Below are 11,159 nucleotides of genomic sequence, written 5' to 3'. Positions count from 1 at the left end.
GCCCCGCCCCCTGCGCGCTCCGGGCCCCGCCCCCGCGGTTCCGCGTCCGGCGCGAGGTCACCGCGATGGCGGCGGCGCGAGCGCGGCGGGCGGGAGGTGAGCGGGGACCGGGAACGGGGACCGGGAACGGGGACCGGGAACGGGGACCGGGAACGGGGAGGAACAGTCTCTGCCCCTGCCGCTGGCAGGGAAGGCAAGGAGGAAGGAAGGAGCTCTGCCTGCTGCTGGGAAGTGGGGAAGAAAGGAAAGGAAGGAGCTCTGATTGCTGCTGGAAAGGAGGAATGGATGGACGGACGGACGGACTGGGCTATTGCTGCTGCTGGGGGGAAAGGAAGGATGGGAGGGCTGTGCTCTGCCTGCTGCTGGGATGGGATGGGAGGAGGGAAGGAAGGAGGCTGGCAGTAGCCAGGGTCCCCACTGCTGCCTCCTGGCCCCTCGGTATCCCTGCCCTGCACCTGCAGGATGGGCCCTGGAGCTCTTCCCGGAGGTGGAAGGGATCCGGGTCTTTCCCAGCATCAGCCTCGGAGCAGCCCGAAAACCAGGGAGTATTAACAAAAGGGAGAAGGAGCTTTACACAGTTCTTTGCACCTTGGCATAAACCCTTCAGCAAAATCCAGTGGATAGGAGGGAGTAGCCCCCTCCCAGCCCCCTCCCAGTCTCCTTCCCAGGCTGGGAGGGGGCTGCCCAGGGAGGTGCTGAAGTTCCCATCTCTGGAAGTGTCCCAGGAATGCCTGGCTGTGGCACTCTGTGCTCCGGGCTGGGTGACAGTGTGGTGACCAGTCACAGGTTGGACTTAGTGGTCTGGGAGCACTTTTCCAGCCTGAATGATTCTGGAATTCTGTAAAAGCCCAGCAGCTGCTGCCTGTGTTTAATTCTCTTTTTTCTCCTCCCTTTCAGCCTCGCTGCTTTCAGCTGCAGTCCGGCACCGGAGTTCCCAAAGCTCATCCCCACAGCCAGGGTAATGTCACACATCCATCTCTTTGCCTCTTCCCCTGGAATGCTGCCCTGCTTCCAGGCTGGGAGGGCAGCTGGCTTTCCTCTGAGAAGGAGGCTTGGCTGCCCCTTGGTCACTCCCCAATGTTTTGGGCTCTGCCTGCCCTCAGTCACCTTTCCCAGAAGGATAATTCCCTTTCATTTTTGGGATGTTTTTTTTTGTCTCATCCCTGGAAATGTTCCAGGCCTGGTCGAACAGGGCTTGGAGCAGCCTGATCTGGTGGAAATTGTCCCTGCCTCAGGCTGTGACTGGATGAGCTTTAACATCCCTTCCAAGGCAAACCATTCAGCAGTTCTGTGGCACCTCTTCCAATGGCACCTTCAGGCTTTGCTTTTTCCAGCCCTTTGGGACCTCTTGTTGTGCCTTTACTCCATTCCCTGGGCCGGGATCTCCTGCAGGACTGAGGAGCTGCTGCTGGCTGTGACCAGGAGGGGACACTGCAGGAGCAGAGAATTCTTGCCAGGGAGGATAGCAGGATGTACTGTTCCCTCTTCCTGCTCATCCTCGAGGATCAGAGATCCTTGGATCCCTGCCTGGGTGATGCAGCACCCAAAATCCTCACTAAACCCCAGGAGGCCTTGGTGCCTGTGGCCATGTGCTCACAGATGCTGGCAGCTCCTGGTGAATTAAAGCCCTTTGGGATGTTTGGCTCGGGGTTGCAGAGTAAATCAATCACTGCAAAGGATTTTGAGTCCATTTTGCTTTTTTCCACTACGTCTCATGTTTATTCCTGAATATTTTGTGCATTTGGTGCATCCTGTGTTGCTTAGGCAAAGTGTGGATTTCTGCATGCAGGAAAACCTGAACTGCCCACTGCTGAGGGGGATGGTATTGGCTTCTTGTTTTGAGATGGTGTTGACAAAAATCTACTGAAACTACGACCTTTTATGTTCATCTCATGGAGTTTTCCAAGGCAAATCTCCCTCCTCTTTATATCTAAGATTGCTTTTGTGCTATTTTAGATTCTTGCCTAATTGTTAACTGTAATTTGATGGCTTGTGAGTTGTGGTGTTTGTGAGTAATATTCATTTCTACTCCATCTCCTTTTTCCTTCTTTCCTCTCCCTGTTTTCCATCTCTTGGCAGTATCTGCTTGCTGCAGTGAATTTTGCCTTGTCCTTCACAGACTTGTTGCCAAAACTTCCCTGACTTCACCCCCATGGCCTGAAGTGAAACTTCCAGATCCAGTGGAAGAAGCCAAGTATCATGCAGGTAAAGGTCTCAGATCTGGTCTTCCAGCACTGCCTCAGGCCTGATTGAGCATAAACACCTTCAGTTGGAAGTTTGGGTTCTTCACTTCTTTTTTTTTTTTTTTTTTTTTTTTAATTTTATTTCTCACATGTTTTAGTGTCACTGGAATTGTGCTCCAGCTGCTCTCCAGGTTTGGGAGATTTGGGTACAATGTGATTCCTCCTTAGTTTAGGGCAGCTTGTCACGCTCCCAGGGGAGCTTTACCTGATGTGATGTGTGGTATGAAACAATGTATTAAAGATATTAAAGCATGAGAGAAACATTTTGGGCAGGAGGGACGAGTTATTTTCCACTCACTGGCTAAATCAAAGCCAGCAGGAGCAGTTGGATGGTGGGCACGCAGAGAGCTGGTGTATTTTGGTGCATGAAACAGAACATCCAGCCAGCAGGAGCAGTTGGATGGTGGGCACAGGACAGACCTGCAGAGGTGGGACACAGCGTGACAGAACACTGGGGGTCTTGTCCCTGTCCCCTCAGCTTGTCAGGACTGCTGGGTGAGAGGAAACGGCCTCAAGCTGTGCCAGGGAAGAGGCAAGTTGGACATCAGGAGGAATTTCTACCTGGAAAGGGCTGTCAGGCACTGGGAGGGGCTGCCCAGGAAGGTTTGGAGTCCCCACCCCTGGGGGTGTCCAAGGAATGGCCTGACATGGCACTCAGTGCTCTGGGCTGGGTGACAGGGTTGACAAGAAGATCTGAGCCCACCTTCCTGCAGATGTGCCCCATCACTGGCTGGATGGGGTGTGCCTTGGAGAGAGCCTCCTGCTCCACATCTCCTGCTGGCCTCTGCTGACCCTGCTTTTTCTCTGCTCTGGGATAACAAGTCAAGAATCAATAATCAGTCAGGGGACAGATGGGTGCCCGTCCCTGTGTGAGAAATAACCCAGCAGTGAACCACAAACTGCTCCCTGCCAGCCCTGTGGGGAGCAGGGTCCCATCCTCAGGGATTGGTGCCATCCTGCTCCCGTGCCATCGCCTCCTGCTGCTGCTGAGCATTGCATCCTTATCTCCTGGCTGTGCTCATCCAAAGGGAACAGCAGCAGGAGCTTTCCAGCTCTGCCTCCTGCCTCCTGCTGGCCATGGAAACAGCCCCGGATATTTTAGGATGGGTCTCTCCACATGGTGCTGAGATCCAAGCCAGCAATCACTTGATGTTTCCTGGCACTGGAAGGTGTTGGAAGAGTTATCAACAACTCTTTATCCTGGTGGGAATTGCAGCAGCTCCTGCCCTGCAAATAATGTGTGTTCCTACCTGTACCTTTAAGTTTGAATCCTAGGGTTTGAAGCTTGGACCTTCTCCAAGCGTTCCTGTAAGGATTGGGTTGGGTTTGCCTGGCTGCTGGATTCCTGTCTGTCCCAAAGGGATGTTCTGTTTGCATTCCAAGAAAAAAAACCCCAAAAACGATTCAGCCACTTTTTAATGTGTTTTTCTGAGCAGCTCGGGAGGGTGGGAAGCTGCTGTTTGGCAGTGGGATGGTGTCAGGGAGCAACACCTTTTGGTGTTCCCATAAAAACTGGGGTTGGATTCACTGCCCAGGAAGCTGATCACGGGGAATGGAGTTTGTCCATGTGCAGGACCTGGTCTCTGTGGGTCTGTCCTGCTCCTGGCACTACTCTGCATGCATGTGGGAAGTGGTTTTTCTGGGAAAAGAGCAAGGGACAGGTTCTCTCCTGTCCTTGCTGCAGGTGCAGCTTCAGGGGCCAGGCTTTTCCTGGTACTCTGCCAAGCTCTTCCCGATGTTCCTGTGTGCCTTAGGCACTGCTCAGAGCCCTGGGCTGTCTGCATATGCCTTGGAAATGGAGGGAATTGCCTCCAAACACGGGGTGCATGGACAAGAGCTCTTTTCTGGAATGCTTTATGTCCAAGTACAGTATATTTTGGGATGCCTGAGGAATGGGCTGAGAGTCAGCAGTGTAGAGAAGCTGCACAGTGTATACAAGATGTTTACTTATGTGTGGCTTTGCCAGCACCTAAAATACAAATAAATCATTAATTTTAAGAAAGGGAGGCTCGCACATCTGGGAAGCAGCGCCGCTGTTGATCCTTGCCTAAAGATTCCCAGGAGATAAGAGTGCTGGGGGGAGAGCAGGGCGGCTGGGTGAGTTTTCCCAGCCCTTCCCAGCTCCCTGGGTGTGCTGCCCTGACCCTGGCCCGCTGTTTGCCGGCAGAGGTGGTGCGGAAGGTGAACGGGCTGATCGCGGCGGGGCACTACGGGCGCCTCTTCGCCGTCGTGCACTTCGCCAGCAAGCAGTGGAAAATCACCAGTGAGGACCTCATCATGATGGACAACGTCCTGGAGGCCGAGTGTGGAGACCGGATCCGGATGGAAAAGGTGGAAAAAAACCCCGAGCACATTCCCTGCAAATGTTCCTGGAGGCAAAAGCCATCGCTGGTTTTATCGCCACGTCCCAAAGTGCTCCTGGGGGTCTCCCACCTTCATTCCAGCCCTTTGTTTTGTTCCAGTTCTCTTGGTTTTGTTCCAGTTTCAGATATTATTGTGATTTCTGTTCAACAGGGCTGGAGTGAGTCTTGCCAGACTCTGTGGGGAGACAGATTTTTGTTGTCCTAACTCCTTCCAAAAAAAGAAAATGACAGTTGTTGTTTCCAGAGCCGGCAGCAAAAGCCTGTGTTTGCCTTGAGAGTCCAGCACGCCGGATCACAGAGTCATTTAGGCTGGAAAAGACCTCTAAGATCATTGAGTCCAACCTCTTAAATCCTTGCAGGTCTCCCAGAGGGACTGTAAACTCCTCAGGGCTCTGCAAGATCCTTATCGTGCTGGGCCGGGTGGAGGCAGAGGGATGGGGCACGGAGGGGAGAATTGCCAAGATCCAATTAATATCTTTCTCCTCAGCCTTGGACAGCCAGCAGGGACTTGCAGAGGCTCATTAATCCAGGCTGAAGGGAAATATTATGGAGTGGGATTCTGTTGGCTTCACCTTCCTGTTGTTTGTTAGAGCTAAGCAAGTAATTAAGGAGAGCTGTGGAGGTTTTGTGCTTGTCCATTGCTTTGGAGCCCGGTTTTGAAGCAGCTTTTTAGGAATGTCCTCATCTATGTGCCCACATCCCTGTGTGCAGCAGAGAGGAGGGATTTCTGTGCTGTAGCCAGCTCAGAATGCAAAGATCTAGATGGCAGTGAAGGAGAAAATTTGCCTGAAAACCAGAGCCCTCTAATTTGTTGTTTTTTTTTTTTTTTCCTGTCTAAAACAAAAGCCAGGACTTCTCATGATCATTTCTGTGTGGTTTTTAAGTGCTGCCAGAGGATTTGTGAGGCAGCCCTGGGAGAAGTGGCTCCAGATGTGGCACTTGGGGGACATGGTTTAGGGAAGATTGTGATGGTGCTGGGTTTGATGGTTGGACTCCATGACCTTGAAGGTTCCTTCCAAACTCGATGATTTCAGTGAAATGCAGCCTCTCCTGCTGTATCCTCTCTTATCCTGCCTGTTCCTTTAGATGTGGCTGAAATGCCCCAGAACAGCAGGGGCTGGTGAACCCCCAGATGTTCATTTCTTTATTCCCCATCTGGAGGCCTTACAGAGGAGAGTGAGGGAATTGTTTCTCCACTGGGATTTGTAGCAATGGCTGTAAAAATGCAACGGTTTAGGAGCTGCCATTTGTCCAGATCCCACACGAGGCAGGTTATTCTTCTTCCCTGATTGCTTTTTATTTTATTTTATTTTTTTTATGGCTGCTGGTAAGCCAGGACAGAGAGGTTCAGTGTGTTCTGATCATGGAGAAAGATACTTCTGCAGCCTGTTGGAGTGGGATGAGCTCTCTGGAAGAGTAATGGCTCTGTCTGCAGCCAGTTAGCAGCTTTCCTCACTACCCCTCCAGTTAGTGTCAGGTTTGAAATGTAGGAAGGCCTGGTTTGAAGCAGTTTGACTCCTTTATGGCTGTAGATTTTGAAAGGTCTAGTTTGCATTTCTGCCAGGACAATGAGCAGTGATTTGTGGCTGATTTATTTCCCCCAGGTTTTGCTGGTTGGTGCTGATGACTTCACGCTCATTGGAAGGCCGCTGCTGGGGTAAGATGCTTCATAAAGGAATTATATGGCATTTTTGTACTTAATTGTGGCTTCAGGGCTCTGCAGTCCCTGAAACTGGGGTTTATCAGCACTGACTTTGATCCCAGCCTTGTGGCTTTTGAAAGAACCCCCAGCAGAACAGCTCATCAGCCTCTGGTGGCTCCCCCACCCCAGTGCTGGGAGGGCAGCAGGTCTCAGTTCTGAGGTAGCTCGTGGGTGTTCACCTCAGCTGGATCTTCTCCTCCTTGCACAGACTAGCAGGACATGTTCTCTTCAACATCTCTACCCTCTTTCCCTGATTTTGGTGGTGGTCATCTTGAAATGAGCCAGAAATCCTTTTCCTTAGTTCCTTGAGTTGGGTTTTTAACCCTTTTCCCTTTGCCACTGACTTACTCCAGCAGGCCTTAACCCTAATTTCAGTGCTCCTGATTTTCCCCTTCCTCTTAATCACATAATCCAGCAGTCACAGAACCTGGGAGAGGTTGATCCCTTGGCACTGCCTCCATCCCAGTGCTGTAGGACTTGTCCAGAGCCCCTGGCTCCTCAGCCTTTTCCTTCCCAGGAGGAAGGGGGCTGTGGGCCAGGTGTTACTGCTGGTGGTGTTTAGGAATTCTTTGTGCAGGGATAACGTGGTCCTGGTGGCTCTGGTGGTACCTGCCCCAGGTCCCTGTGTTGGACAGGATTTTGGGAGCTGCCAGTCCTTGTAGCAGCCCTGGAAGCGGATCTGGAATAGCAGATCCATCAGGATTCTCTGAGTTACTGCCAGACACTGCCTGTGGGGAAGGCTTTAGGAGGGGAATCTCATTTTTAGGACTAGAAAGGGGCTTTTAGTTTTGGGATGTGCCATGTCAGGCAGGTGAGGAGCAGCTTCCTTCCCCAGCTGATCCAGGGGTCCTGGGGGGGTCGTTGGCAGCTCCTTGTGCTGGATTTGGCACAAAGGGCAGAGCCAGGAGCTCCAGGACAGGAAGAACACCAGCTGTTGGCTCCTGCAGGTGCTTTGAGGGTGGGGGAAGTGTTGGCAGCTGCTTGAGGCAGACCAGGCTGCACATCTGGCCTGGCCTCCAGGGCCGGTGGGAGGAGGAGGAGGCTGGCCAGGAAGAGTGAAGGCTGAGGGGGAGATGCCATCACCCTCTGAGCTGAGGGAGCCCCCCAAATCCCAGCTCTCTGACACAGGATGAGGAAAAGGGGAAGGAGGAAGGGGAAGGGGTGTCTCCAGCAATGTACACTACAGTTCTGCCACACAATCCCCCAGCCCACAGACATTCTGGGGGGCAGAGAGAGGCTGGATGAGAAGAGAGGCAGTTCTGTGTTCCTGTTGTTGTATAAATAAACCCCAGTGAGCGCTCACAGCCGAGGCTTCACCTGAGCTGCTTCCTGTGGGCTCCCACACGTGTCCTTGTCCTGTCTGGGACAGCTGGACAGGCTTTGTTCCTCTGGTACCCCACAGGATGACACTTCTTTAACTCCTAGCACAGCCCATCTGCATGCTGGAGGCTGTTCTGGGAGCTTCTGGCTGGCTCCTGCTCTGGGATCTCTTGGGCTCCGTGTTTGTCCAAGTCGCTGGCACGAGGGCTGGAGCCTGCCCTAGGCACGAGTGCAGGGAAAGCTTGGCTTATTTCTAGACCAAACAGAGCTGGTGGGAATTCTCCCTCGAGGAAAGCTCGCTGTTTCTCCTGCTACCTGCCCCTTTTTGCAGTGGAGGTGCCAAAGGCTTTGGAGCTGGGCTGGGATTCAGTCCTGCAGGGAGCGAGCCTGGCAGCTGCAGCTGTGATCCAAGACTTAGCATCCTCTGGGCTTGCAGCTTGCCTGGATCTTTGGTTCTGCCTCTTGACAGCACCTTTCAGCCCAGCTCCGGCCCATGAGGTTCCAGCCTGAGTTTTTCTCACCTCCTGCAAAAATCCAATCCGTGGAACATTTTGCTGCTGGAGGCAGCAGGCCCGGCTGTGTCGGGCTCTGGGAAATGAGTGACCCCCTTCTTATTTTTATGGACATTCCAGTCATACCTAAAACGTTTGATAGAGATTTTTATTTTTTTTCCCTTGGGCTCTGTTTGGCTGAGAACTTGTCCTGCCCACGAGCTCTTCTCCAGCAAGTTGTGCTTCAGCCTCCTGCCAGCAGTTCCTAGAGCTGAGTCCCACAGAGAACCCATCAGGGCCTTGAGTCCAGGAAGTTTAGTCCCAGATTCCTGGTAAACCAGGGCTGGAGTGCAGTTTGCTTTCTGGTTTCTCCTCCCTCCGGCTTGCAGGGTTTGTGTGTGGTTCAGTGGGGCTGGATCTGGACCAAATCCTGGAGCTGGGATGTCGGGGTCACACAGTGGTTTCTTAAAATCTGAATTATTTTATATCTCTTTTCTTCTGGGCTGGTCACTAACTGCAGATAAATCAGTTTCCTCCGGGATCCAGTCTCTGATTTAATCACACCCCCAGGGTGAATTTTAAGAGATGGTGGCTGTCTGAAGCCTTTGGCCTCCCAGTGACCTTGCTGGAACAATTTCAGCTGGATGGGCTTCCCCCTCTGCCCCCCTCAAGTGCAGACAGAGCCGTTTGTCAGCAAAATGGTCTTTAAATGTCTTCCTGTAGCAAACTTAACGAGCTTTTAATGGAATTCTGGAGTGCTGTGCATGGAAGAGCAGCTCCTCCTCCTCCCCTGTGGCTGCTGACTAAAAACCCCCTGTGCAAAGCTCCTGTCTGGATCCTGCCTGGGGGTTCTCACCTTCTGAGACCTTTGAAGCATAGCAAGGTTGATTACAGTTGCTTTAGCAAAACTTAGTGATTTTCTATGATTTTCCCCAAAACTGTGTGCCCACAGCAGCAGCAGCTTTATGGCAAGCCTTGCTAAATGCTGGCTACAGTGGAAAATTGCTTATGCTTTATTAAAACAATTAATTTAAAAATTATTGGGAAAGTTATAGCATTTCCAACAAGGTGAGATTTTCTTCCAGCTGTCTGTGATGTTTTAGAGGGGGAGGAAGGATTTCTTGTTGACCAGGAGCAGGGATGGGCTCATCCTGTGCCAAAACCAAAGCAGGGCACATGAGATCACCTGGAGGTGCCGGGGGAATTTATCTTGCCTCAATCTTACAAGTTCCTGCAGGTCCCTGTCTCTGCTGCCTGCTCTGATGGAATGATCTCATCCCTCCTGACAGGGAAGTTGTGACCTGTCACACCTGAGCCAGGTACAGCACCTGGAGGCTTTTGGCTGTGCCTGGGCAGGTGGCCCTCCTCCCAGGGCGGATCTGGAATTCCCAGGATTGCTCTCCCTTTGTCTCTTCTCCTAAGAACCTGCTGCACAAGAGTAGGACGTTGTGAGAATCAGAAAAACAGAAACTTCCACGGACACTGAAAAATTAGATCTACAGCCTTAAAGGAATCTTAGATTGATGTGAAAATACAATACACAGGTATTAAACAAAAAAAGCCCCAAACTTATATTTCTGTAGTTGTAGGTGAGAATATACCTTACATAAGTGAGAAACTGTACTGATAAGACAGTGAAGAGTTTATACTATAAGGGTGTGGCTGTTAAAAGTTAAAATAAAAACGTGTGCCTGTGAGTCAGACACCCATTGGATAAAAGTATCTGCAGTGCAGCAGAAGTAAGTGAAGGTGATAAGTCAGAGAAGTAAAATAAACCCTGTGGCTGCTGTCTGTTGAGTTAGGAAGTTAATATATTACCTTGGAGCAAAGAAACTTGTGACTGCTCTTGAGCTATGGCTGAATACAAACTCCTCTAAAACCTCACAGCCTCTGAGATTGGTGTTGATCTGAGCAATAAATCGCTGCTAGCCTGAAAATAGTCCCTTCCTTTCTAGCAGTGACAAGGATGGGGTGTAAATGACTAAAACCTGGTGCTTCTAACCCTCCTTTTAAGGAAGGACCTGGTCCGTGTGGAGGCCACGGTGATCGAGAAGACGGAGTCGTGGCCCAAGGTCAACATGCGCTTCTGGAGGAGGCACAACTTCCAGAGGAAGAAAAGTAAGGGAGCAAGGACACATCTCCTTCCCTGCTGGATGTGGGAGGGAGGAATCCCAGCACAAGGAAGGGGCTCGTTCTCCATGTCCTCAGGGCCAGCCCCTCTCCCAGGTGCACGCACAGAGGATTTAGTATTCCCTCAATGTTCCCTAAACTTCCTGGGCAGGAGAGCAATCCCAGTCTCTCCCCAAAGCCTTGAACACTGGATATGTCATCACAGCTCCTAGCAAACCCCCACAGGGTGCTGCCCAGGTTTTGGTTGCCAGCTGACTCTTCCTTCTCTGAGAGAGGGAAGAATTATGGCTGTTTTTCTATGGGATGGATGGTAAAGCCTTGACCAGGCTGCCCTCTGGGACCTGCTGTCCTTGGCATCCCCATGGAATGCCGCTGTCTGCCAGCAGGAGCCCTGGCACCAAGTAGGCACCAGGTTTATGCTGTTACCTGATCCTTTTTTTTCCCCCTTTCTCCTTCTTTTTCAGTCATTGCAAACCCCCAGACCGTCCTCAGGATCAACACCATCGAGATCTACCCCTGCTTGTCCTGACTGGGGAGGTGTTGTGGGAATCATTGCTGCTCCAGGCAACTGTGGAAATAAAACTGCCTCAGCACTGGGGAGTTCTGGACTTCTTGTTGTGCTGGGAAATGGAAATCTCTCCGTGCTTTCTTTTTAAAATAATGAAACATTTTTTAAACTGTTGCTTCAGCCTTGCTGGTGTTTATTTGCCAGGAGTTTTAAACTGCCCAGGATCCATTGCTGGTTGTCCAGCCTTTTCTTGCCTAATGGATTTTTTTGCCTCCACACCTCCTGAATTTTAGGAATTCTGGTCATGTAATTCCTGGCATTGTGTGGCTCCAGGGAATATCCTAGGGCACAGCCCGTGGGACTGAAGAGGGCAGTGAAACCAGGTGACTGCAGAGTCTCAAA

The 11,159-nt window shown here is 51.5% G+C and overlaps 1 protein-coding gene across 1 annotated transcript; it reads left to right on the top strand.

Moving 5' to 3' along the window:
• Window positions 1–16: 16 nt before the first annotated feature.
• MRPL21 (mitochondrial ribosomal protein L21) lies at window positions 17–10,931 on the top strand. The gene is made up of 7 exons (XM_030240502.2): window positions 17–96; window positions 898–958; window positions 2,120–2,205; window positions 4,411–4,574; window positions 6,211–6,263; window positions 10,134–10,237; window positions 10,714–10,931. Exons 1-7 carry the CDS (start codon window positions 66–68, stop codon window positions 10,776–10,778), a joined length of 564 nt encoding a protein of 187 aa, XP_030096362.1. The 5' UTR covers window positions 17–65; the 3' UTR covers window positions 10,779–10,931.
• Window positions 10,932–11,159: the final 228 nt, after the last annotated feature.

The sequence above is a fragment of the Serinus canaria genome, chromosome 5, assembly GCF_022539315.1.
Source record: "Serinus canaria isolate serCan28SL12 chromosome 5, serCan2020, whole genome shotgun sequence".
Taxonomy (NCBI): domain Eukaryota; kingdom Metazoa; phylum Chordata; class Aves; order Passeriformes; family Fringillidae; genus Serinus; species Serinus canaria.
This window is presented reverse-complemented; position numbering and strand designations above follow the sequence as displayed.

Bases quoted from the DNA above. Each gene is read 5' to 3' on its own strand.
- MRPL21 (XM_030240502.2), top strand. From the start codon at position 66: ATGGCGGCGGCGCGAGCGCGGCGGGCGGGAG. The intron at 2,206-4,410 runs GTAAAGGTCTCA...GTTTGCCGGCAG, and splicing joins AGAAGCCAAGTATCATGCAG to AGGTGGTGCGGAAGGTGAAC. The intron at 10,238-10,713 runs GTAAGGGAGCAA...CTTCTTTTTCAG, and splicing joins CAACTTCCAGAGGAAGAAAA to TCATTGCAAACCCCCAGACC.